The following is a 26,290-nucleotide window of genomic DNA, read 5'->3' as shown; positions in this document are numbered from 1 at the left end:
TACCTGGGACCATCCAGGAAGTTTAATAAGCCTCTACCTCATTCTGAAAAGACCCCAGCAGGACCAAATTCACGCCCTTAGACATCAGAAGAAGACTGGGAGTGGGAAGGGCAGCCATGAAAGAGCTAGAAAAGATCCTAAAGAGTAAAGAAATACACCTGAGCACTTAAATTAGAATTGTCCAAGCCATTGTGTTCCCCATCACCATGTATGGATGCAAGAGCTGGACAGTGAAGAAAGCGGATAGGAAGAAAATCAATTCATTTGAGATGCGGGGCTGGAGGAGAGCACTGATGATACTGTGGACAGCCAAAAAGACAAACAAATGGGTCCTTGAACAGACCAACCCTGAAATCTCCCTGGAAGCCTAGATGATCAAAGTGAAGCTATCATACTTTGGCCACATCATGAGAAGGCATGACTCATTAGAAAAGATAATAAAGCTAGGAAAGGTGGAAGGAAGTAGAAAGAGAGGACAACAGCACATCAGATGGATAGACTCAATAAGGGAGCTCACAGGACTGAGTTTTCAGGATGTGAGCAGAGCAATGGAGGACATGTCTTGGAGATGTCTCATCCACAGGCTCCTCATGGGTCAGGGTCAAGGTGGCCAGCTGTCCAAACTGCAAAGGAGGTCAAGGCACTGCAGAATGTACGAAAAGCTAAAAACACTCATATCAATATAAATCCATGCTTCTTTGTCATGCTCCAAAGGGAGGACCATTTGGGAATTTCTACGGGCCAGAAGATTGAAATGAAGGATATGTCCTGTGAAAGGCGGACATCCTTGGAGGGCAGTTAACATGGCTGGAAGGACCAAAGAAAGAGTGGCTTGAGTTGGAAGCTCTTCTCTAATAAGAGAGGGGGTCTACTAGGGGCCCAACTTCTCCCAACCCAGTCTGGAGACTCGAAAAGCCCATTCAGGTCTTGCTGTCCCCCGAGAGAGTAAGGAAGAGGAGACCCTTCTAAAAGGAAGGGGAGGGGAGGATTGTCTAAAGACCACCCCCAAAAAAAGTTTTGGTCATGTGTTCATTTGGGGAGGAGTGGGAAGAGGGTCCCCCCCACACACCCCACTTTCTATGGGCTCAGCAGGTCTCCACAGAGCAGGGGGGCCAGACCTTCTCTTTTTTCCTCCATTTCAAACCCTACCTTTTCTTTTTGTCCAGGAGGAATGTCCAAATGTCCTCCATTCCCAGCAGGACTAGTGAAACGTGAATTTATACCGGCTAACCATACTTGCCCATAGGGAAACCATACTTGCCCATAGGGAAGCCATATTTGCCCATAGAAAAAACATACTTGCCCATAGAGAAACCATACTTACCCACAGAAAAACAATACATGCCCATAGAGAAACCATACTTGCCTATGCAAAAACCACACTTGCCTAAGGAGAAACTACACTTGCCCATAGGGAAACCACACTTGCCTAAGGAAAACTACACTTGCCTATGGAGAAACCACACTTGCCCGTAGGGAAACCACACTTGCCCATAGGGAAACCACACTTGCCTAAGGAAAACTACACTTGCCCATAGGGAAACGACACTTGCCTAAGGAAAACTACACTTGCCCATAGGGAAACCACACTTGCCTAAGGAAAACTACACTTGCCCATAGGGAAACCACACTTGCCCATAGGGAAACAACACTGGCCTAAGGAAAACTACACTTGCCCATGGGGAAACCACACTTGCCCATAGGGAAACCATACTTGCCCATAGGGAAACCACACTTGCCCATAGGGAAACCATACTTGCCCATAGGGAAACCACACTTGCCCATAGGGAAACCACACTTGCCCATAGGGAAACCACACTTGCCCATAGGGAAACCACACTTGCCCATAGGGAAACCACACTTGCCCATAGGGAAATCACACTTGCCCATAGGGAAACCACACTTGCCCATTGAGAAACCATACTTGCTCATAGGGAAACCACACTTGCCCATAGGGAAACCACACTTGCCCATAGGGAAACCACACTTGCCCATAGGGAAACCACACTTGCCCATAGGGAAACCACACTTGCCCATAGGGAAACCATACTTGCCCATAGGGAAACCATACTTGCCCATAGGGAAACCACACTTGCCCATAGGGAAACCACACTTGCCCATAGGGAAACCATACTTGCCCATAGGGAAACCATACTTGCCCATAGGGAAACCACACTTGCCTAAGGAAAACTACACTTGCCCATAGGGAAACCACACTTGCCCATAGGGAAACCATACTTGCCCATAGGGAAACCACACTTGCCTAAGGAAAACTACACTTGCCCATAGGGAGACCACACTTGCCCATAGGGAAACCACACTTGCCCATTGAGAAACCATACTTGCTCATAGGGAAACCACACTTGCCCATAGGGAAACCACACTTGCCCATAGGGAAACCACACTTGCCCATAGGGAAACCACACTTGCCCATTGAGAAACCATACTTGCTCATAGGGAAACCACACTTGCCCATAGGGAAACCATACTTGCCCATAGGGAAACCACACTTGCCCATAGGGAAACCACACTTGCCCATTGGGAAACCATACTTGCTCATAGGGAAACCACACTTGCCCATAGGGAAACCACACTTGCCCATAGGGAGACCACACTTGCCCATAGGGAAACCACACTTGCCCATTGAGAAACCATACTTGCTCATAGGGAAACCACACTTGCCCATAGGGAAACCACACTTGCCCATAGGGAAACCACACTTGCCCATAGGGAAACCACACTTGCCCATTGAGAAACCATACTTGCTCATAGGGAAACCACACTTGCCCATAGGGAAACCATACTTGCCCATAGGGAAACCACACTTGCCCATAGGGAAACCACACTTGCCCATTGGGAAACCATACTTGCTCATAGGGAAACCACACTTGCCCATAGGGAAACCACACTTGCCCATAGGGAAACCACACTTGCCCATAGGGAAACCATACTTGCCCATAGGGAAACCATACTTGCCCATAGGGAAACCACACTTGCCTAAGGAAAACTACACTTGCCCATAGGGAAACCACACTTGCCCATAGGGAAACCATACTTGCCCATAGGGAAACCACACTTGCCTAAGGAAAACTACACTTGCCCATAGGGAGACCACACTTGCCCATAGGGAAACCACACTTGCCCATTGAGAAACCATACTTGCTCATAGGGAAACCACACTTGCCCATAGGGAAACCACACTTGCCCATTGAGAAACCATACTTGCTCATAGGGAAACCACACTTGCCCATAGGGAAACCATACTTGCCCATAGGGAAACCACACTTGCCCATAGGGAAACCACACTTGCCCATTGGGAAACCATACTTGCTCATAGGGAAACCACACTTGCCCATAGGGAAACCACACTTGCCCATAGGGAAACCACACTTGCCCATAGGGAAACCACACTTGCCCATTGAGAAACCATACTTGCTCATAGGGAAACCACACTTGCCCATAGGGAAACCATACTTGCCCATAGGGAAACCACACTTGCCCATAGGGAAACCACACTTGCCCATTGGGAAACCATACTTGCTCATAGGGAAACCACACTTGCCCATAGGGAAACCACACTTGCCCATAGGGAAACCACACTTGCCCATAGGGAAACCATACTTGCCCATAGGGAAACCATACTTGCCCATAGGGAAACCACACTTGCCCATAGGGAAACCATACTTGTCCATAGGGAAACCACACTTGCCTAAGGAAAACTACACTTGCCCATAGGGAAACCACACTTGCCCATAGGGAAACCACACTTGCCCATACGGAAACCACACTTGCCTAAGGAAAACTACACTTGCCCATAGGGAGACCACACTTGCCCATAGGGAAACCACACTTGCCCATTGAGAAACCATACTTGCTCATAGGGAAACCACACTTGCCTAAGGAAAACTACACTTGCCCATAGGGAAACCACACTTGCCCATACGGAAACCACACTTGCCTAAGGAAAACTACACTTGCCCCTAGGGAAGCCACACTTGCCTATGGAGAAACCATACTTGCCCATAGGGAAACCACACTTGCCCATAGGGAAACCACACTTGCCCATAGGGAAACCACACTTGCCCATAGGGAAACCACACTTGCCCATAGGGAAACCATACTTGTCCATAGGGAAACCACACTTGCCTAAGGAAAACTACACTTGCCCCTAGGGAAGCCACACTTGCCTATGGAGAAACCATACTTGCCCATAGGGAAACCACACTTGCCCATAGGGAAACCACACTTGCCCATAGGGAAACCATACTTGTCCATAGGGAAACCACACTTGCCCATAGGGAAACCACACTTGCCCATAGGGAAACCACACTTGCCCATAGGGAAACCACACTTGCCCATAGGGAAACCATACTTGTCCATAGGGAAACCACACTTGCCTAAGGAAAACTACACTTGCCCCTAGGGAAGCCACACTTGCCTATGGAGAAACCATACTTGCCCATAGGGAAACCACACTTGCCCATAGGGAAACCACACTTGCCCATAGGGAAACCATACTTGTCCATAGGGAAACCACACTTGCCCATAGGGAAACCACACTTGCCCATAGGGAAACCACACTTGCCCATAGGGAAACCACACTTGCCCATAGGGAAACCATACTTGTCCATAGGGAAACCACACTTGCCTAAGGAAAACTACACTTGCCCCTAGGGAAGCCACACTTGCCTATGGAGAAACCATACTTGCCCATAGGGAAACCACACTTGCCCCTAGGGAAGCCATAGTATGCATTCCCAGTGTGCACCCCAATGCTTCTCTCTGGGCAAGTCTGGTTCTCCCTATGGGCAAGCAGTGCCTTTGGTGTTTCCAGCCTTGCTCCATTCCGTGGCCCCCTGAGAGAGGGGGAGCCCAGCAGGGTCCATGGCCTCATTCCCACTTACGCTGCTGTTGTCTCCCGTCCAGTGGACCATCGCCTGGTTGTGAATGGCGTCGCCTTTGAGGACGAAGGAGGTGCTGAGGAGGGAGGCCGGGGCCGGGGAAGCCGCCCGGGGGGCTCCCCCAGCCTCCCCCTCCCCCAGCCCCAAGGGCAGCAGCAGCAGCACCACCGCCAGCCCCACAGGGCTCAGCCGGCTCCTGCTCCTGCTCCTGCTCCGCTCCCCAGCCACCGCCGAGGGCGCCATCCCCGGCCTCAGGGCGAGGATGAGGGTGATGCCAATGGAGCAGATGAAGGAGGGAAGGAAGGAAGGATGGAAGGAGGCAGGGAAGGAGGGAGGCGGTGTGGCGCTGCGTGGGAAAGAGGACGCGCCGGGTCTTCCACGCCCAGGAGGGGGACAGCGCCACCTTCCGGACACACAGGGGCCCTGCGTCCCTGGAAGAAGAAGAAGAAGACCCCTCAAATGGGACGCCTTGACACCAAAGACCTATGGGAAGTGTTCCCCTGTGTTTCCCTATGGGGAAGTTTTCCCCTGTGTTTCCCTATGGGAAAGTGTTCCCCTATATGTTTCCCTATGGGGAAGTGTTCCCCTGTGTTTCCCTATGGGAAAGTGTTCCCCTATGGGAAAGTGTTCCCCTATATGTTTCCCTATGGGAAAGTGTTCCCCTGTGTTTCCCTATGGGAAAGTGTTTCCCTATGGGAAAGTGTTCCCCTATGGGAAAGTGTTCCCCTATATGTTTCCCTATGGGAAAGTGTTCTCCTATGTTTCCCTATGGGGAAGTGTTCTCCTATGTTTCCCTAAGGGGAAGTGTTCCCCTATATGTTTCCTTATGGGGAAGTATTCCCCTATGTTTCCCTATGGGGAAGTGTTCTCCTATGTTTCCCTATGGGGAAGTGTTCCCCTATGTTTCCCTATGGGAAAGTGTTCCCCTATATGTTTCCCTATGGGGAAGTATTCCCCTATGTTTCCCTATGGGGAAGTGTTCTCCTATGTTTCCCTTTTGGGCAATAGCCTCCTATCTGTCTCTATGGGCAGTTATTCCCCTATGTTTCCTTATGGGGAAGTATTCCTCTATGTTTCCCTATGGGGAAGTATTCTCCTGTATTTTCCTACCAACAAGTATCCTCCAGTGTTTCTCTATAGGCAAGTATTCTCCGATCTTTCTCTATAGACAAGTATCATCTAATGTTTCCCTGTGGGCAAATGTTCTTCTAAATTTACCTAAAGTAGCTTACACTTTGCAAACCGCCCAGTACACCAGTAAGCGATATAGAAATGTACTTGCTATTGCTATTCTCCTGTCTTTCCCTGTGAGGAAGTACTCTCCAATGTATCTCTATGGGCAAGTATTCTCCTATGTATCCCTATCAGCAAGTATCCTCCAATGTATCCCTATGGGGAAGTATCCTCCAATATTTCTCTGTAGGCCAGTATTCTCCGGTCTTTCCCTATGGGCATGTATCTTCCGTTATTTCTCTACAGGCAAGTACAGTCAGCCCTCCTTATCAATGGATTTTTTATCCACAGATTCAAGCATCTACGGCTTGAATATATGTATATATATTTAAAGTATAAATTCCAAATAGCAAATCTTGATTTTCCATTTTATATTAGAGACACCATTTTCCTTTTCCATTATATTTAATGCGACTCGAACATCCACGGATTTTGTTATCCATGAGGGTTTCTGGAACCAAACCCCAGCAGATAACAAGGACCCACTGTATCCCTATGGGCAAGCATGGTTTCCCTGTGGGCAAATATAGCAATTTGTTTTAGCACGTCCTTCCCCTGATGGAAGTGGGTCTGGTCAGGTTTTGGGGTGCCTTCCCTCTTACCTCCTTAAAGAACAGCCCTAGCGGCACCATGGTCTGGCTTCCCTGGGGCCAAGGGGCCTGAGCAACTTTTCCCTGATGCCCAGGGCAGTCAGTCAGTGTGTGGGGCTGGTTATACTACATGCTGGCTCCCTTCCTTCCTCACAAAAGGACAGGCTTTGAAGGTTCCCAGCACCCCCTTCTGAGAGAGCTGAGCCAAGTCTTGGTGTCCCCCCACACATCCACATCCATATCTAACAGCCACATTTGGGAACACACACACACACACACACACACAAACAGCTTTTGATCACATTTCTTTTTTATTCTCCTCCCTTCCATCAAACAAGTCAGGTTCCAACAAACAACACATGGTCCCATCCACCACCTTATCATCACAACAGCCCTGTGAGGTGTTGTTGTTGTTGTTGTTTTGTGCCTTCAAATCATTTCCGACTTATGGAGACCCTAAGGCAAATTTATCACTGGGTTTTCTTGTAAAGTTTCTTCAGAGGGGATTTGCCCTTGCCTTCCCCTGAGGCCGAGAGAAAGTGTGGCATACACGAGAGAGGTGATGAATACATGAGAATACATGAAACAATACAGTGTGCCCTTGCTATCCCCGGGGATCCGTTTTGGACCCCCCCCCCATGGATATTAAAAAACGCTGACCCTTAAGTCCTGTTCTTCTCAATGGGTGCATGCTCTTGCTTGCACTGCCACATGCATGTGTGTCCATTTAGAAAGCTGGGCCTTGCTGTCTGCGGAAGCTCAAACCACAGATGCCAAGCCCGCACTCAGCGCGGGCACACTATACATATATGGAATGGAATACATAGAATCATAGTTGGAAGAGACCCCAAGGGCCATTCAGTCCAACCCTACTTTTGCCATGCAGGAACTCACAATCAAAGCACCCCTGACAGATGGCCATCCAGCCTCTGTTTAAGAACTTCCAAAGAAGGATACTCCACCACTCTCCAAGGGAGTATATTCCACTGTCAAACAGCTCTTATTGTCAGGAAGTTCCTCCTAATGTTGAGGCAGAAACTCTTTTCCTATAGCTTGCATCCATTGTTCCAGATCCTATTCTCTAGAGCAGCGGAAAATAAGCATGGTGTAATGGTCTGAGTGTTGGATTGGGACTCTGAGGACCAGGATTCGATTCCCTACTCATCCATGGGAACCCACTGGGTGACCTTAGGAAAGTCACACTCTCTTGGCCTCAGAAAGTGGCAAAGGCAAACCTTTCTCTGAACAAATCTGGCCAAGAAAACCATCTCAGGGTTGTCATAAGTTGGAAACAACTTGAAGGCACACAACAGCAATGATGCACTATAGTGATTGTGAGAGAGCTATGAATCCTTGCTTCCTTATTAGGCTCAAATTAGGGTGTCTTTCCAAGCAATTCCCCATCTGTGATATGGAAATAATTGTACTTTCCTGTGTTGAAGTACTTAATTAAAATATCAAACAAAAGTGAGGTACAAAAGAGTTAGGAAATTGTACTTTTCTTTGTACCTCTGTCACTATGTAGCAGTACAAAATGAGTCAATATGCTTCCCGAAAAGTTCCTCTTCACCCTAATACAGTCAGGCCACAGCAGGGGCAGTTGGGATGGGTAGGCTAGAGACCACATTGGTCTCCTTAGAGGGCTGCCTGCCACACACCGAAACCTTTAATTTTTTAAACCTTTGGTCTTTCTGTAAATCAATTATACTACTTAGAGGCCACATGCAATAATTTTGCTATGTTTTTGGTCCTTCTGGGGCTTTGGATTCCAAAAAGGATTATATATTCCCAGTCTGAAAAGGGCTTCTTCTGGGTCTAAGATACCCTAAGGAGGGGAGATATGGAGAAAATGAAGCACTGTTTGCAAAGTAAATATATACATTTTGGGGGTGAGGCTGAAAGGGGCTGCATGCACTCCATATTCTATATTGTCCCCACTCCTGTGGAGGTAGGTGCCTTTTTAAGAGTCAGTTTATCTGTTTTACAGGATGCAATTCATCTTTTATGTACAGTTCGACTGTCCCAACCACGGTTTGCTGTCTGTGGATTTTAGCATCCAGGGATGACCCCACCACATTATCCCCAATGGTGGCACATGTCTGTGGTGGTGTGGCTGTGCAAAATCATTAAAAACACGGAACTTGAGTTCCTGCGGTTTTTGGCATCTGCGGATGGAGTGAGGGGTCTGGAACTGAACCTCTGCAGATTTGAACGACCGACTTGTATATCTTCTGAAGAGATATACACAGAGTTGCACCATTCATTGACTTTTATTTAATTTCCTGTCAAAGGCCTGCACTTGTTCAGAGACCGCATGTTGTAAAGTTAAAAGCCAGTCCTTCTAAAAGTGCTTTTTGAGTAGGCAAAGCACTTCTCTTCCACCAGTTCAACAACAATCCTTAACGCAACCATAACCACAGAGTCAGGTCAAAGTGATTGTTCCAAGTTTGTAAATGAAATGCGTGCATAAGCCTAGGTATAGGTGCAGTTGGGTAATTTTGGATACTTCAAGCAAGATATCAAACTTTGTGTATCCCCATTCATGGGAAACCTATGGATGTTGAGCATCTTCATCTTCTGTGGCTGTTAAAGATACGGGAACGCGAATCCCTGTCTAGAAAAGAAAAGATGGTGAAGGAAGGATCTTGTGTGGCATATAAAACATTGTGGCCTTTATGCTATGCTCTCTTACATTATAGCAAGTACATTTCTGTACAGCTTACTCATGTACTAAGCGGTTTACAAAGTGTAAGCTAATTGCCCCCACAAGCTGGGTACTCATTTTAGCAACCTACGGAAGGATGCCAGGCTGAGTTGACCCTGAGCCCTGGCTGGTATTGAACTCACAACCTTGTGATTTGTTAGTAAGTGGCTACAGTACAGGCATTTAACCACTGTGCCACCAGGACTCCATGGTGGCGCAACAAACTACACTTCCTAGAATTCAATAGCATTGACCCATGGCAGTTAAAGTGGTGTCAACCTGGATTATTTCTGCTGTGTGGATGCAGCCACTGAGGTGTTCAGTTGGGTGCTATTAAGGAAGACACCTGAATGGAAAGAAATACAAGACAATGTGAAGTTGAAGGCTTTCATGGCCGGCATCCATAGTTTTTTTGTGGGTTTGGGGGGCTCTGTGGCCATGTTCTAGAAGAGTTTATTCCTGACATTTCGCCAGCATCTGTGTATCTCTGAAGGTGCCAGCCACAGATCCTGGCGAAGCGTCAGGAATAAACTCTTCTAGAACATGGCCACAGAACCCCCCAAACCCACAAGAAACTATAAATACAAGACAGCTTGAATGCGGAATTCATTGCACTGCACACAGAGACACAGAAGAAACCTGTGTATTACATTGGTAGACCCTCATAAAATCTACAATCGTGAGGCAATTGGATAAATGGAATAAAGAAAATTTCTGTATCCGACGATGGTTAAAGATTTTTTGTCCCCAAATGAGTGAAGAACACTGAGACTTTCAAAACTTTTGTAATATTGTAAGGTATATTCTTTGACTTCAAGGAAGCACAGCAACTGTGGAGAGAATATTTTCTGTCAGGAACAATATGTGGTCAAAGGAGAAATCTGGATTAAGTGTTGGGACAAAATAAGGGCTATGTAAATTGTAAAACAAAGTTTGTGTGAAAGGTTTTCTGAGGAGGTGTTGTTGGAAGACCAAAATTTGCTGTATGAGATTACTTCATTGAAGAAATATCCAGGGTACAATTGTGGTGAAATTAGGGCTGCATCCACACTGGATTAATAACCCAGTTTGAGAACGCTTTAACTCTTTTTCTGGCTCAAGGCTGTGGAATTCTGGGAGTTGGAGTTTGTTGTGGGGTCTGGACCCCACAACAAACTCCAACTCCCAGAATTCCACAGCCTTGAGCCAGAAAAAGAGTTAAAGCGTTCTCAAACTGGGTTATTTCTCCAGTGTGTTTTGGGACTAAGTCTACCTAAATGTTTGTATCACGAGTTCTGAATGGTTAGCTGAATATGTTCATGCAGTAAAACTATGCAGTGGTCCCCAAACTGTGGCCTTTGAGAGATTTTGGACTTCATCTCCCAGAAGCCTCAGCCATGTTGGCCAATAGTCTGGGATTCTGGGAGTTGAAGTCCAAAAATTCCTTAAAGAGCACAGTTATTGTCTTTGGCCACAACGCTCGCCTTCTTTGCGCCTGCGCACTTGGCCGACTGCAGCTGCGCCTGCGCCAACCGCCTCGCGGCCCAGGGAACGTGTTCTCTGCGACGAGGCCCCAGAGGCCGAGGCCCCACCTCCTAGCGTAGCGTCCTTCCTCAGCGGCGCTGCTGATTGGCTGTTTCCGCCTCCCTGCGCTCTTCACCTGGCCGCTGATTGGCTGGAGGCGACTTCCGTTGAGCGTCAAGGGGAAGGAGCTGGAAGCGGCGTTATGGCGGCGGCCGTAAGGGGAGTGCGGCGGGTGATGGGGCTAGCCGGGAGGAACGTCTTCCTCTCCGCGGGGCCTCCGTGGAGGTAAGGCGGCTAGAACGCTAAGGCGAAGAGCAGGAGGAGGAGAATGGGGCCTGCACTCTGGGCCAAAAAGCCCTTCCCTCCATCCCTCGTTTAATTTATTTATTAATTTCAAATATGTATATGTTTGAATATATATATATACACACACACACTGTCTGTGTATGTTTATGTATATATATATATATATATATATTGTGTGTGTGTATGTATATTTACATGTATATATACTATATATATAGAGATAGATATATACATACATACATATATACTCTGTGTATAAATATGTGTATGTATATATTTACATATGTATATCTATACACACATAGAGTATATATATATATATATATGTACATACACACATTTATATTGTGTCTCTGTGTGTATATATAGTGTCTGTATAGATATGGACAGGTTGCTTACCTGTAACGGTATTTCTTCGAGTGGTCATCTGCGAATACATACAAATGGGTTTCACTGCGCCTGCGCAGTGCTGCTCGGAACCTTCTGGAATCACTGGGCAGAGTTAACTCTGCAACATATTGAAACTTTTTGGCGGTAACTCCGCCCACCCGTTATAAGGCCCCTGCCTTCCCGCTCTTTTCCCCAGTTCCGCAATTTTTCCGCCAAGCAGGCGAAGGAAGAGAGCCAAAGAGAGCAGGACACTGAGGGGACGGACGGGTGGGATTTGTATGTATTCGCAGATGACCACTCGAAGAAATACCGTTACAGGTGAGCAACCTGTCCTTCTTCTTCGTGGTCTCTGCGAATCATACAAATGGGTTTAGACTGACAAGCTTAGGTATGCGGCGGAGGGAGTGTCCTGAGACCATAGCTATGGTAAACCAAAGGCATATTTATTACAATAAACACCCTGAACCATAAAAGGAGTCAGTCTTTTTGTAGATGCACAGACCAAACATAGCAATAACATTGCTAAACCTGAGAAGGGAACAAGCGGTCGTGCAAGACCAGTCCATGGAAATTGTGCAAATTATCATTCAACAAATTGACACAGTAACATATGTACATAAGTGCTGAAACACAACCATCAGTAGTGCAATTAATGCAACCCTGAAACCAACACAGCCCTCCCGAAAGCTGCGTCTCGAATGGCTCTGGTGTCCAACCTGTAATGTTTTATAAAAGTCAGAGGTTGGGACCAGACAGCGGCCTTGCAGACATCCTCGAGGGGGATCCCTGACAGAAATGCAGAGGATGCTGCCACTGACCTCGTGGAATGGGACCGAACCCTACCAGGGAGAGGCTTGCCTAACAGATCATAGCAGAGGTGGATGGTACCAGCCACCCATTTGGACAACCTCTGCGCAGACACAGGCAACCCCCGCTTCGGTACCGAGTAGCACTGGAAGAGTCTCTCGGACCGACTGAAGGCAGCAGTTCTGTCCAGGTAGAATGCCAGTGCTCTCCTGACATCAAGAGAATGCAGACGCCGCTCCTCCTCTGACGTCGGGTTCGACGCGAGGGTAGGCAGTACAATGTCCTGGCACATGTGGAAAGCGGACACTACCTTAGGCAAGAAGGTAATGTCCGTACGGAGAACCACCTTGTCCCTGTGGAATCTCAGAAAAGGCTGGTCCCTCCGTAAGGCACAGAGTTCGCCCGCACGGCGGGCAGAGGTGATGGCCACAAGAAAGGCGGTTTTCCAAGTCAATAGTCTCAAGTCCGCTGTGGCCATCGGTTCAAAAGGCTTGGATTGGAGGGCGGACAGTACCGACTCCAAGCTCCAAGCCGGTGTCGGTATCGAGGCAGGAGGATAAAGGTTGGCACAACCCCTCAGGAACCCTTTCACCAAGGGGTCCTTGAAAAAAGACACCCTCCCCCCGAACTGATATTTTGCGCAGATGGCAGAGAGATAACATTTGATGGATGCGAGGGAAAGCCCCTCATCCAAAAGTGCCATCAAAAACTCCAGTACCACTGGAGTGGAAACCTGTGCAGGAGATAAGCCCTTTTGTTCAAGGAAGAGGCAAAACCTCCTCCATTTAAAGGCATAGGAACGCTGAGTAGAAGGTTTCCTCGCAGCCAGGATCACCGACTTCACGGCGTCAGGGAGGGCGGTCAGGGTAGGATTCTCCAAGCCACCAGCGGTAGGCTGTCGATGTCCGGATGGAGGATCCGTCCGTCCCGGATCGACAGCAGGTCCGGGCGAGGTTCGAGACGAAGAAAGCACCTCCTGGAAAGATGTAGAAGGGATGCGAACCAGGGCTGTCTCGGCCACCATGGCGTGATCAAGATCGCGTCCGTGTGGTCTAGCATCATCTTGGAGACCACCCTGATGATAAGAGGAAAGGGGGGAAAGGCGTAAAGGAACTCCTCCGTCCACAGGAAGGCGAATGCGTCTCCGAGGGATCCGGTCATTGGCCTCCTGGAGCAGAACTGGGGACAATGGCTGTTCCAAGCGGTCGCGAAGACGTCGATCTGGGGGGTTCCCCACCTGTCGAACAAGACGCTGACCGTTTCCGGATGGAGTCTCCACTCGTGGCACACCGAGGACGATCTGCTCAGACGGTCTGCCAAGTCGTTGTCCTCTCCCGGCAGGTGGATTGCTTGAAGAAGAACCTGTCTCCGAATGCACCACTCCCAGATGCGGAGAGTAAGCTCGAGGAGTGTGCTTGACCTGGTGCCACCCTGTTTGTTGATGTAATACATCACGGTGGTGTTGTCCGTCTTCAAGAGCACCACCTTGCCTGTCACAGCGGGTTCGAAGGCCCTCAGAGCCTTTTCGACTGCAAGCATCTCGAGGGCATTGATGTGAAGAAGACTGTCCGAGTCCGACCACCTGTCCTTTACGACTAGGTCGAGGAGGTGGGCGCCCCAGCCCTCTAGGGATGCGTCGGTTGTCAACGTGACCTCTGGCTGCGGCTGGTGGAAGGGCATCCCGGCGCACACGTTGTGTTCGTCCAGCCACCAACCCAGGGAGGCGGCCACCGGTCTCGGTACCGTTAACCATCTGGACGGGGAATCCTCCATCGGAGAGAAGACCGAGAGAAACCAAGCCTGGAGTGGACGTAGGCGAAGTCTCGACCACGGTGTCACGAAGGTCGTGGACGCCATGTGTCCCAGGGCGATCTGGACGTCCCTGGCTCTCACTCTTCTGTGGGATACGCAGGGGCTCAGTGATTTTACCAGTGCTTGGAACCGGTCTGGTGGAAGAAAGGCGGAGCATCTTTCGGAGTCGAGGATGGCTCCGATGAATTTGACCTGTCTGGACGGGGTGAGATGTGACTTCTCTCTGTTGATTACCAGTCCGAGAGAGTCCAGCAGCCGGATTGCGAATGAAATTGCATCCTGAAGGTCCTGTTGGGAGTCCGCGACAAACAGCCAGTCGTCTAAATAAGGGAAGACTCTGTAACCCTTTTGGTGGAGGTAAGCTACCACCGGGGCCATGCACTTTGTGAAGACTCGTGGAGCTGTGGCTAGACCGAATGGAAGAACATTGTAATGGAAGGCGTCGGAGCCGACGGCGAAGGCGAGGAATCTCCTGTGGGACTCCCGAATTCCGATGTGGAAGTAGGCGTCCTTCAAATCGATCGTCGCGAACCACAGGCCCTGGTGTAGGAGAGGCAAAATGGAGGCCAAAGTTACCATACGAAAACGGCGGTATTGGAGGAAGAGGTTCAAATCTCTCAAGTCCAGAATTGGTCTAATGCCCCCATCGGACTTCGGTACCGTGAAGTACCTGGAGAAAAAGGCCGCATGGAAGGAATCAGGGGATAGGGGGGAAATAGCCCCTTTGTCCAGTAAGGCGCGCACTTCGTCGAGAAGGGTGTCCGAGGGTGGGGTGGAAATGAAAGCCCCGGTGGTCGGGAGCTCTTCGAACTCGAGGGTATAGCCCCTACGGACGATGTTTAGCACCCAAGAGTCGGAGGAGATGGAGGCCCACACGTTGATAAAGGGCCTAAGAATGTCCAAAAAGTATCTGGGAGAGGCGAAGTGCGCGGAAAGGTCTCATGCCCTCTTTTTGGATTGGTCAGGGTCCTGCCGTTGGTTCTTGCGGTACCGAGAAGGCTGGTTGCGGCGACCAGAGGATGACGGAGACTGGGAAGGGTATCTCTGGCGTTGAGAGCCCTGTTGTTGAAACTGCCGGTCCTGGTAGGAGGACCTGCTGAATTGGCCTTGCTGCTGTTGCCAAGGGCGGAACCTCCTACGGAATGGAGCAGGGGTGGGGGCAGACATACCGTGCTTCCTCGCCGCTGCCTTCAGCCTAAACTTCCGGTTTAGCTTGTCATCCGTCTCAGCATGGAAGAGGCCCGAATCATCTATCGGCATGTCCTCGATCGTAGACCTCACGTTGGCGTTGAGGTCCGAACCCCGCAACCAAGCGTGCCTCCTTAGGGCAAGGGAAGCCGCCATGGCCCTGCCCGAGCACTCTACGACGTTCCTGGAAGCAGTGATGAGCCATGCGCCGATGGAATGGGTCTCATCCCTAATCTCAGTGAGGGTTCGCTGGGCTTCATCCGGAACGTCGGGCACGATGGGGGAGATGCCTTCCATAAGGGTCTGAATATATGCACCCATACAAGCGGTGTAGTTGGTCGCCTTCACCGCCAGTGCTGCAGCCGCGTATGCCTTCCTGGCCAAGGCATCGACCTTCTTGGCCTCCTTATCAAACGGCACAGCCGCTTGCCGTTGAGTCGCAGTTTGCTGGGCACCCTCGACAATAGCAGAATTCTGCCGAGGGTGGGAGGTCAGCCACGGAGCTGTTGGGGCCGAAACCTTATAAAGGGATTCGATCTTGCGCGGCGGCCCCACCAGGGAAGAGGGGCAGTCCCACGAGCGTCTGACCAGGGCTTCCAGGGACGGCATAAAGGGAACCAGAGGTGTAGAGTGGGCCCTGCTGCGAACCCTGCGTTCAAGGGGGTCCCTGGCCTCTTCCTCGGGATATTGGAGGTCAATGTCCAGAGCCCTGGACATCTTGATGACATGCTCGAGGAACGACCTGACATCATCTGTAGGAGAGGCCGTCTCTGGGTGGTGCAAGAGCTGTGGAGAGCTCCGGGCCGGATCGTCATCTCCCGAAGAGTATTCCGAATCCACAGGCTCGGGTTCGGAATCAGAAACTACCAAGTCCACCGCAGCATACGGTCTGGGGTGCTCGACAGGCCTGTCCACACGCCGAGATGGAGCCGCTGCCGATGGGCCTGGTCGGTCAGGAAGTTCGCGACGATGGAATCCTTGGCCGCGAGGTTGGTCCAAATCCCGGGGACGGTCCCGACCTCGGGAAGATTTGGAGAGGACCACCTCCTTAGGGACCGGGAGAAAAAATTGGTCCGTCTCCGAGTCGTAATAATACTGAGGATCAGTCGGAGAGCGTGGAGCCAGCAAAACTGGAGAAGGAGACCTCGGTGGCTGATCAGCTACCTCCTCGTCGTCCGACAGGAGGAAAGGGAGCGTTGTCGCCGACTGAGTCTGAGTTGGCACAGTCTGGGCAGCGGTGTCCCGAACGCGGCTCGCAGTCGAATGGTGAAGGTCTCCCGTGGGTGAACGATTGCCCACCATAGGCGTGGCCAGAGGGTCGACCCGTCCCGGAGAGTCGGGACGCGGGCGGTCACGGCGGGACTCCCGGTGAGGTTTGCGAGGGAGGGAAGCGTCGTCCGAGCGCCTCTTGGAAGGTGAGCTCGTATGGGAGCTAGTCTTGGAGGTCGACTTGGACCTCTTAGCCGAAGAGGATGAGGTCGCCTCCGGGGCTGAAGACTGCCTCTTCTTGGCTGACTTGTGACGAGGCGGTGCATCCGGAGGGAAGAACTGGATCGGGGACTCCGAGATAGTAGCCGTCCGACTAGCGCGCTCTTCGGTACAGGCAGCGGAATCCCTCGAGCCCGAGGGTTCCTCGGAGGCAGTGTTCCTCGGTGTGGGGTCCGATCCAGGCTTGGACTTGGACCTCTTCTTCTCCGGAGCCGCCCGGGACGTTCCCGATGTCTCAGAGGAGACTCCCTCCGTACGGCCGGTAGCCGTTTCCTGCCCGACTGATCCCGATGTGCGGGGATGTTTCGGGGGTTTGGGAGCGGCATCGCGGGCCGGCTGGCGAGAAGAGTCTGAACTCCCCTTGTCCTGCCCCAGAGAAGTAGAAGGAGGGGCGCTGGAAGGGCCGCTACGAGCCTGGGCAGGTGGAGCCGAGGCAGAAGGAGCAGACGCCGGGCGAGGGTCCCCTTCCCTGATCTTGCCCTGGGCAATAGCAGACGTAAGCCGCGACTCCCGATTCTTACGGGCTTGGGAGGACATGGACTTACAGAGGCTGCAGACCCTGGGGTCGTGGTCCCGGCCCAGGCAGAAGAGGCAAGAGGAATGGGGGTCCTGAACAGGAACCTTTCCGCTGCAGATGTCACATTTCTTGAAAGGAGGAGACATCCTGCGAGTCAAAGCGAGATCCAAAGACGAAGTCAAACAGTCCGAAGGTCCAAAGTTACCAGGGGCGGGAGAGAGAGAATGGTCAAAAACAGTCCGAAGGTCAAAAACGAGAGTGATTCCAATCAAGCAAGAGCAAGCGAAAGTTCCTAGAAGCAGCTAGCGCGGCGGAAAAAAGGAACTGGGGAAAAGAGCGGGAAGGCAGGGGCTTTATAACGGGTGGGCGGAGTTACCGCCAAAAAGTTTCAATATGTTGCAGAGTTAACTCTGCCCAGTGATTCCAGAAGGTTCCGAGCAGCACTGCGCAGGCGCAGTAAAACCCATTTGTATGATTCGCAGAGACCACGAAGAAGAAACATATATACTGTGTATGTGTGTATGTATGTGTGTGTGTACATATATATACACAAATATATATATATATATATATATATATATATAGTATGTATATACACTCATCCCTCTATATTTGCAGCTTTGATTATCCAGGAATTTGATTCATATGTTCTCTCTAGGAATATCTGGGTCCTCCAGTGCAACTCTATGGTCAACTTTAAAAGTTGCACTGAGAGATCTAGAGATTCCCAGAGAGACTACTCTACTAGGCCTTTGCAGCTCCTCCAGGGCAGTTCTATGGTCAGTATCTGTCGGATGTTGTCCACAGAGTTGCACCGGAGGACATAGAAGAGAGGTGTCCTCTCAGGTAAAAACATGGCATTTTGGTTATTTGCGTTTTTCAATATTCACAGGGGTATTGTGCCCCTAACCCTAGCAAATATGGAGGGACAAGTGTGTTTATATATGTGTATATGTGTGCACTGTTTATATATATATATATACATATATATATATATACACACACACACACACACACACACATCCCATAGTGGGATGCAAGGCAGGTCACAACAACGTAAAAAGATGGGATTCAAACATTGATTTTCAAAAGCTAAAAATTAATTAACTATTACTGATATTAAAGCCTGTTAAAAACAGCATACAGCGGTCCCTCCACATTCGCTGGGCTGAGGAGTGAAGGACCCTCATGGAAGTGAGAAAAAAATGCAAATAAAGGAAAACAACACTATGTTTTTACTGGAGAGGGCACCTCTGGGAATCTCCAGGTCCTCCAGTGCAACTCTGTGGTCAACATCTGCCAAAATCTGGCCATGGGATCATGCTGGAGGACCTACAAATGCCCAAGGCAGTGTTTTCTCTGTGAACTTCTCCTAGGCTCTCCAGCACACTCTGCGGTCAACATCTGGCAGAGTTGCACTGAGATTCCTAGAGAGAACATATTAACTAAATCTGCGAATAATCAAAACTGCGAAAGTGGAAAGCACTAATGCAGAGAGTCAGCTGTAGTTAAAAACAATAAACACCATTAAAAACAGCCCCTCACACTACACCAGTAAAATTCGCCCACCAAATGCCTGCCTAAATAAAAATGTCTTCAGCTCATTTCTCCTCTGGGTCCTGGTGGGGCTCTTCAGGATGAAAGAGTGGTCATGTAATAGCTATTCAATGGTTGCCTGGTTTGAGAGATGGGCCTCTCAGCCTCATTTAAGGGCTCTGCATCACTGTGGGGTCAGTACAAAGTTCATGAGATCCATGTCTGTGCACATTCCTGCCTTTTCAACCTCACTGTCTAGAGTCACAGCTTTTGAAAATCAGATAAGAGTTACTGTTTTCTATTCACATGTAGGATCGTAGAGTTGAAAGAAACCTCAAGGGCCATCCAGTCCAACCCCCTTCAGCCCTGCAGGAACTCACAATCAAAGTACCTCCAACAGATGGCCATCCAGCCTCTGTTTAAAGACCTCCAAAGAAGAAGACTCCACCATAAGTTCAACAAGTTCCACTGTTGAACAGCCCTTACTGTCAGGAAGTTCCTCCTAATATCAATACATGTACATACACATACAAAAATATCTCACATAAAAACATTACCTCACATCTTCCCCATTCAAACCATTCAAGTCCTTACATCTTCTTTCTTCCCCTATCTCTCCTTCATTACCCTAGCTCCTTATACCTGCTTGTATTTCGCCTAACACCATCTTCCCCATCCCATCTAAAAACCTATCTGTTTTGTCATTCTCTATCTTTCTATCACCTTCAAGTAGTTTCTGGTTTATGGTAAACCTATCATGGGGTTTTCTTGGCAAGATTTGTTCAGAGGGGGTTTACACATTCCTTTCTCTGAGGGTAAGAGCATGGTGGCTTGCCCAAGATCACCCAGTGGGTTTCATGGCCAAGCTGGGAATCGAATCCTGGCCTCCAGAATTGATAGTCCAACACTCAAACCACTTTGCTGCCTGAAATAAAGCTTCAGGCAGTGGGGTCTCACCTGTATCCTCAGAAACCTACACTGGTCAAGCTAGCAGTTACTTGCTTCTATCTGAGGCAGAGGATCCTGACAGCACCTCTGTGGCAGCAAGGTTTTCCCCTTCTTCAATGACATCCGAGCTCATCTGCCCAGACAGTTTGTTCACTCCATTTAATGGCAGAACTGGTCCTACTGACCCAGTCTTCACTCCAGCCTTTCCTACCTGCCTTTTCTGTCTTGCATAGCTAGATTTCCATATATAGGACTTCGACAGATTTTTCTGAATTGCAAAGGTTTCTGTTATCTTAAAGCTTTGTGAGCTCTGGTTCACACATGCAAGTACATAAATTTAGCCATTTACTGGTGAAAATATTAACTGTGAAATTTGTGAAATTTATAAATGCTGTCCTTCCGGAGTTGCTGGTCCTTTTGCAGTTGTCAATGGCTTGAGACTTCACTGTCTTGAAGGGGCCTATAAGCCTGTGCTACAATTAAAATCATGCAGTCTCCCTTGAAAAATTTACCCCCACTCAGGATTTGACAGCAAACTACTAAATACAATGTAAAGCTCATTATAGTCTTCTCAAAGCCTTTAAAATTGCATAAATTAATAAACTCCAGCACTTCAGAAAAGCTGTTTTTCTTCTTATTCTCAGTTTTTCTAAAATCTGCCAAACCTGTGTTGATATGTTTCATCTGCAAAACTATTTCCCATGGCCTCTTTAATCTGAGATAAGATCAACTTCAGTGATTGGGACTGAATCCGCGCTGCAGAACTAATTCGGTTTGATATCACTTTAACTGCCATGGCTCAAGGCTGTGGAATTCTGGGAACTGTACTTTTGTGAGACATTGTGCCTTCTCTGTCAGAGAGCTGTGATACCGCAACAAGCTACAATGCCCACAGTTCCATAGCATTGAGCCATGACAGTTAAAGTAGTGTCAAACTGGATTATTTCATCAATGTAGATGCAACTTACAACTTCTGAGTACTCTAGAAGTCTTAAGTGACTTAAGAAGTAGAGAACATGGAGTGGTGGGGTATGGAAAAGTCCAGACAAGATCCTGACTGGATGTTAAAACCATAGGATCTGTCGTTAGGCTAAAGTCCCAAGTTGGAGACTGTGGACCGAAAGAATCAACTTGAGGAGTTATGGTATCAGGTTTCATAAGGAGTGAGGTTGAATTAATTGCCTTTCTTCATCTGTAGGCAAAGGCCTGCCAGTCACTCAATAGAGTGCCAAGTTTTTATAGCTCATGAAGAGCCAAGCAGCAGTTGAGCCAGGTGTTCTCTTTGGAAAGGAGTTATCATGTGTTTTCACTCTTATTATTCTCTCTTCCAAGAAAACCCATGTTTCATGGACCTACCTATTTCATTTTTGAAGATGGCAGAATGTGGAGAGCGTGTCCTCCATGGTGAACTGAGGGTAGTGATAGACACACATGGGATGGTAGTCCTTCTGGTTCTCAGATTACGTAAAGGTTGGAAAAGTTAAAACTAGCATTTCAAATTCGGTCAAAAACAACTGAATAGCCAATGCAGACAGCATAATGTGAGGATGTTTCACTTTATGAAGCTAGCCCTTCTTCCGTCTTGATTGTTGCAGTTTGCATTAATTAACATTTCTAAGTACTCTCCAGAATATGCTACATTAGTCTGATCTGCATGGTATGAATGACTGGACAGGTGATTAAGGGACCAAAAGGTAAGGGCACACATTTACAGTTGTGTATTTCAGGACATTGATGGCTTACAAATAAAATTATAATGCAGTAAGACAATCACAATAATATCAAAAGGTATAGTTGAACAGAAGTCTTCCTAAAGCTGGGTGAAAAAATGGCCTGCATATGCCCCCCCCCCCCCAGATTGGTCCTGTAGATACCATTTTGCCCCCATCTTTCTGAATTATGCTAATAAAGTTGTTATATCTACAGTGATAGATTGATCCGAAGGAAGATTATTCAATAGTAAGGATATCTTGTTAATTCAAACCAGCTTTTTTTGTAAAATTTGGATGAGTTTATATACTGTGAGTGTGAAAGGTGACTTTGAAGCATAAAACTGCCACATAGTAACTCACTTCATCAACTGTCATCCAAGACTTTGATGTAAATTTGTTGGAAAGTGTTTTTGTACCTATTGATAATGTATATAACTGAATAATAAGCTATAAATTTAATCAGAAACATATCTTGGTTGAACATAAATCCAGCAACCTAGTTGTCTTAACAATGAATGCAGATCATTTTACTGATGGAATCTGTTGTGGGCTCTGAAAAAGAAGACTAATAAATTCAGTGTTTGTCATTAGTTGGTTTACTGAGGTTTCCTTCTCAGGGGGTGATATAATTTCACTTAGATAATTTCTTTTACTCTCAGAAAGTTGCTTCAGTTTTAATGATCCTTATTTTGTTTCAGAACTTCTCAACTGCTGTGTACTGTGACACAGGAGAAAAGCACTGGACCAAATGTAGAAGAGGACTCAAACCAGAACCATGTTCAACAGAAGCCTGATTCTGACTCTGCCAGAAAGATACTTACAGAGGAGAAGACCAAACTGGAAGAACAATTAAAAGAAATTACTGTAAGGATCGTTGTGGTTTTTCTGCTTGTTCACTTGAGCCAATTAGTGTGGGAGTGGACCATTTGTGGGCTTCCAGATAATCGCTCTTTTTGCCTAACACATGTGGCAGGTTCAAGTTGCTCAACTGTAATTTAGTGGATAAGAATACTCAAATAACATTTTGTTAATCGATTCAGAAATCAGGAATTGAAGTGATAGCATCAGCATAGGAAAGATATGAAATAAAGTGATATATAAATAATTTGAGACTATCCTGAAGTCTTTACAATTTATCACTGCTACTACAATAGCAATTTTTTCAACCCCCCCCACCCCCCTAGTTAATTAATGTTGTAGGTTCACATTGTGTGAAAGGGTGTGATGGTTAGGGTTTGCCTTGAATTAATTAATTGATAAATAGGGTTGGCTTCCAAGGAAGATTGCTATATTTATGTAAATTGATCAGTGTGCCACAGAAAAGAAGCGTACATGTACCTTTGTTATCCAAATGGACTGAATAGCTGTTTATATTAGGTGTTCATACTGCAAAGCTTGAGTTTGAAAGGCTTGGAGTAATACAAGTGAGCCACAAAAGTTGCAGATGGTCGTAGGCTTTAATAGTATACTTCATGTTTCTTACATCTTATCCTGCTTTTGATTAGTGTTTCTCCTCCTTCTGTATGTTAATTTATACCCGTTATAAATTAGGATAGATCAAAGGATAGTGAGGAAAGAATAGCTTTAGGATGAACCAGCGGGTATGGGATAGTGCATTTTGCATGCCTGCTTAACACATAGCATCTAATCTTACATTGCCACTGTTCATTTTTATTTTTCAGGACAAATATAAACGTGCCCTGGCTGATGCTGAAAATCTACGACAGAGAACTCAGAAATTGGTAGAAGAAGCAAAGTTATATGGTGGGTGTAGGATTGTTGGTACTAGAACCAAAGCATCATTATAAACATAAGTGAAAACTGAAACATGGATACTCAGAAATGACACTGCAGTGTTGCTTTGAGCATGCTGAGAATTCTACGCCCTGTTTTCAGTTGGTAGACTATATCTTTGAGTATAACTGTAATTTTATTTTATTTCCATTTTGTAAATAAGAGAAGAGAGGCCAGATGTAGACTAAGTCGCTATAAGTTGAAGGAGATGTAAATATTTGCATTCCTAACAAACTGCATCTGCCAGACATTCCATTCTGAAACAGACTCAAGTGTATAAGATATCCGTGGCATCCATTTGTTAGCGAGAAGGAAGGAAAAATGTACATAACTTTATTATATAGATGTTAACTCCATATTACATGGTGGAGTTAAATGTGGATTTGAACAAGTCTGGATTGCTAGTAAAGCACCAGCTGTAAATGTTATGCTCAGCTTTCATAAACATACAGATTTGAGTTAAATCCAGTGAAAGGGTAATTCAGTGAAATCAATGGTATGAAAGTTATAGGTTGAAGCCCTGTTTTTAAAAATCCATGTTTCTCAAATCAGGCATGGACTTCTGACCACTTCTGTATGTGTGTCTGTGTGGTTTTTGTTTGTTGTTTTTTGCAGTAGTCTCTTTGCTTGCGCCACTAAAATGTTGTTCACTCCTGGCCTAGAGTATAAGTCAGAGCCAGGCATTTGAGAAGTAATAGTTAAAAGATGGTGAACCCCTCTCCCCATCTTTTTTCTATTCCTTGCTGCCACCAACTTGTTCAAATCATTGACCATACCATGAGTGTAACTACATCTGCAGAGAAATAATATCTTGGCCCAATCTTTATCTCATTCGATTTTAAATCTCAGAAGTAAACATAAAATAATAGTTCCATCTTACTGTCACTTGAAATGTTAGTGTATCTTTATGGAGTGCCTAAAGTTTCACTGTGGTTTTCCATCTTAGGAATTCAGAGTTTCTGCAAGGACTTACTGGAAGTTGCCGATGTTTTGGAAAAAGCAACTGAGTCAGTTCCCAAAGAGGAACTGAAGGATGAAAATCCTCACCTGAAGAACCTTTACGAGGGCCTTGCCATGACAGAAGCTCAAATACAGAAAGTGTTCAAAAAGCATGGCTTGATTAAACTGAATCCACTTGGAGCCAAATTTGACCCATATGAACACGAAGCTTTGTTCCATGTTCCTATGGAAGAGAAAGAGCCTGGCACTGTTGCTTTAGTATCTAAGGTTGGATATAAGCTGCACGGCCGTACTTTGAGGCCTGCTTTAGTAGGTGTTGTGAAAGAACCTTAGCGATATTACCTGAAATAATCAAAGCATCTCACAACCGTTATGATTCCTGAACAGTGCTCCACTACAAGATGTGGGAAGCTAAACCAAATGATGGTTGGAGCATCAGTGCAGATGAAGCAATGTTAAAACTTTTTTTTAATGAATATGGATAATGTGGAGAGATGAATAAGCAGGTGGTATGAATTCCAAGTAAAAGTCCTGTGTATCCTTATAGTGATTATTCAGAGGTATTCTGCATTGTAACTGGGTAATTTATCAACAAAAATAATGCACTGTAGATATTATCCAAGATGAAAGGCTTTGAACGTACAGTGTAATTTTATATCTTATATCACACCGTTTCTTGCTTATTCCTTCATAAAGAGAAGGTTACACACCAGTCTAGCATCTAAACTTCCTTTGTTCCAAGTAATGTACCTAATAACAAGTGGCATCAGTCTACTACTAACTTTGAAGTGCTATACAAATTTTGATGAAATAATTTGAAAGACAATAATAGCTGAGTTAATTAAGCATGTATCTGTTCACATATCTTCCTGTAGAGAGCCCACAGAAGTTGATGGATCTCTGCAGAAATTGGTACTTTGGAGTACAACCAAGCTTTTCTCTCTTTCATGCTTCAGTCCTTTCATATATAGAGAGAATGGAGCAGGGCTAGGACTGTGCACTTTCCAGATATAAAACTCTCAGTCTTCTATTGGTGTGTGCATACATGGGGAACAACTCTACAGGCCAGAGACAACAGGTTAGTGCTTGTCCACAAGTACAGATAGCTAAAAGAAGGCTGGTGAAGACTTTTCCTGGGACCCTGCTGGTTAACACTAGATTATTTTGAATGAACCATGTTTGAGCGCAAGTCTTTCTTGGAAGCATTTCATTTTCAGTATCTGCACTGATTTATACTGGAAGTGAGGCGTACTATCATATTTAAACTCACATTGCTGTACTTATCAGAGTGCCAGAACAAAAATAGCAAACTTGAAAAGGCTTGTTTCATGCTAAAGTCAGATTCTAAATGCTCTCCTGTGTAGTTAGTCTATTTAGCTTCACCAATTCTGTAGTAGCAGTGATAAATACTGCAGATGAAAACAAGATTATTTTCATTTAAATGCCCATTCAATTACTCATCTGTAACCCTAGTCTCCAAAACAGTATACAACCTTTATATGAAAATTATCTTGGTTTTACTTTCAAAGCTGTAGAGAATGTAAAAACCACTGCCCCTCTTGCCTGGAGTTGGGAATAGTATGGCCAGGGAATAGCTGTTGCTGAACTGAAGGTTACAGCACCTCAGCCAGTGGTGGGAGTTCTATTGCACTGCATAGCATGGGGAGGGCAATATGATTCCTATCCCTGACTTAGAATAATGGTTGTTTTGGTGGGAGCAGCACTAACCCAATTTAGCAGCATGATTTGGCAGGTGGGTCTTCCATAGGTTGCTCCTGCTTTTGTGAAGGATGGATTGAATGTTATACTACAACATTAATGCGTCCCCCAGGGAAATATATAGCCTAAATTCAGGCATCCCTTTTCAATGGCTGATTCATACAGGCAACTGTTGTCTGTAG

General features: G+C 46.9%; 2 protein-coding genes across 3 annotated transcripts in view; one reads left to right on the top strand and one right to left on the bottom strand.

Annotated features, from left to right (window-relative positions):
* SORCS2 (sortilin related VPS10 domain containing receptor 2) overlaps positions 1-5,166 on the bottom strand; it is a 184,720-nt gene extending 179,554 nt beyond the window's left edge. For both annotated transcript variants that reach the window (XM_089516330.1, XM_089516331.1), the window contains exon 1: positions 4,905-5,166. In XM_089516330.1, the coding sequence (XP_089372456.1) occupies positions 4,905-5,144 (240 nt within the window). In that variant the 5' untranslated portion in view covers positions 5,145-5,166. The remainder of the gene's footprint in view (positions 1-4,904) is intronic.
* A 5,941-nt stretch (positions 5,167-11,107) lies between these two features.
* Positions 11,108-25,103, top strand: LOC149316813 (grpE protein homolog 1, mitochondrial-like). Its single transcript, XM_089516329.1, has 4 exons — positions 11,108-11,216; positions 22,334-22,499; positions 23,318-23,399; positions 24,376-25,103. Exons 1-4 carry the CDS (start codon positions 11,134-11,136, stop codon positions 24,720-24,722), a joined length of 678 nt encoding a protein of 225 aa, XP_089372455.1. The 5' UTR covers positions 11,108-11,133; the 3' UTR covers positions 24,723-25,103.
* Positions 25,104-26,290: the final 1,187 nt, after the last annotated feature.

Source organism: Sceloporus occidentalis, unplaced genomic scaffold (assembly GCF_023333645.1).
Source record: "Sceloporus occidentalis isolate IW3139 unplaced genomic scaffold, rSceOcc1.0.p SCAF_3, whole genome shotgun sequence".
NCBI classification, from domain to species: Eukaryota; Metazoa; Chordata; class Lepidosauria; order Squamata; family Phrynosomatidae; genus Sceloporus; species Sceloporus occidentalis.
The sequence above is the reverse complement of the archived record's forward strand: the minus strand, read 5'-3'. Positions and strand labels throughout refer to the sequence as shown.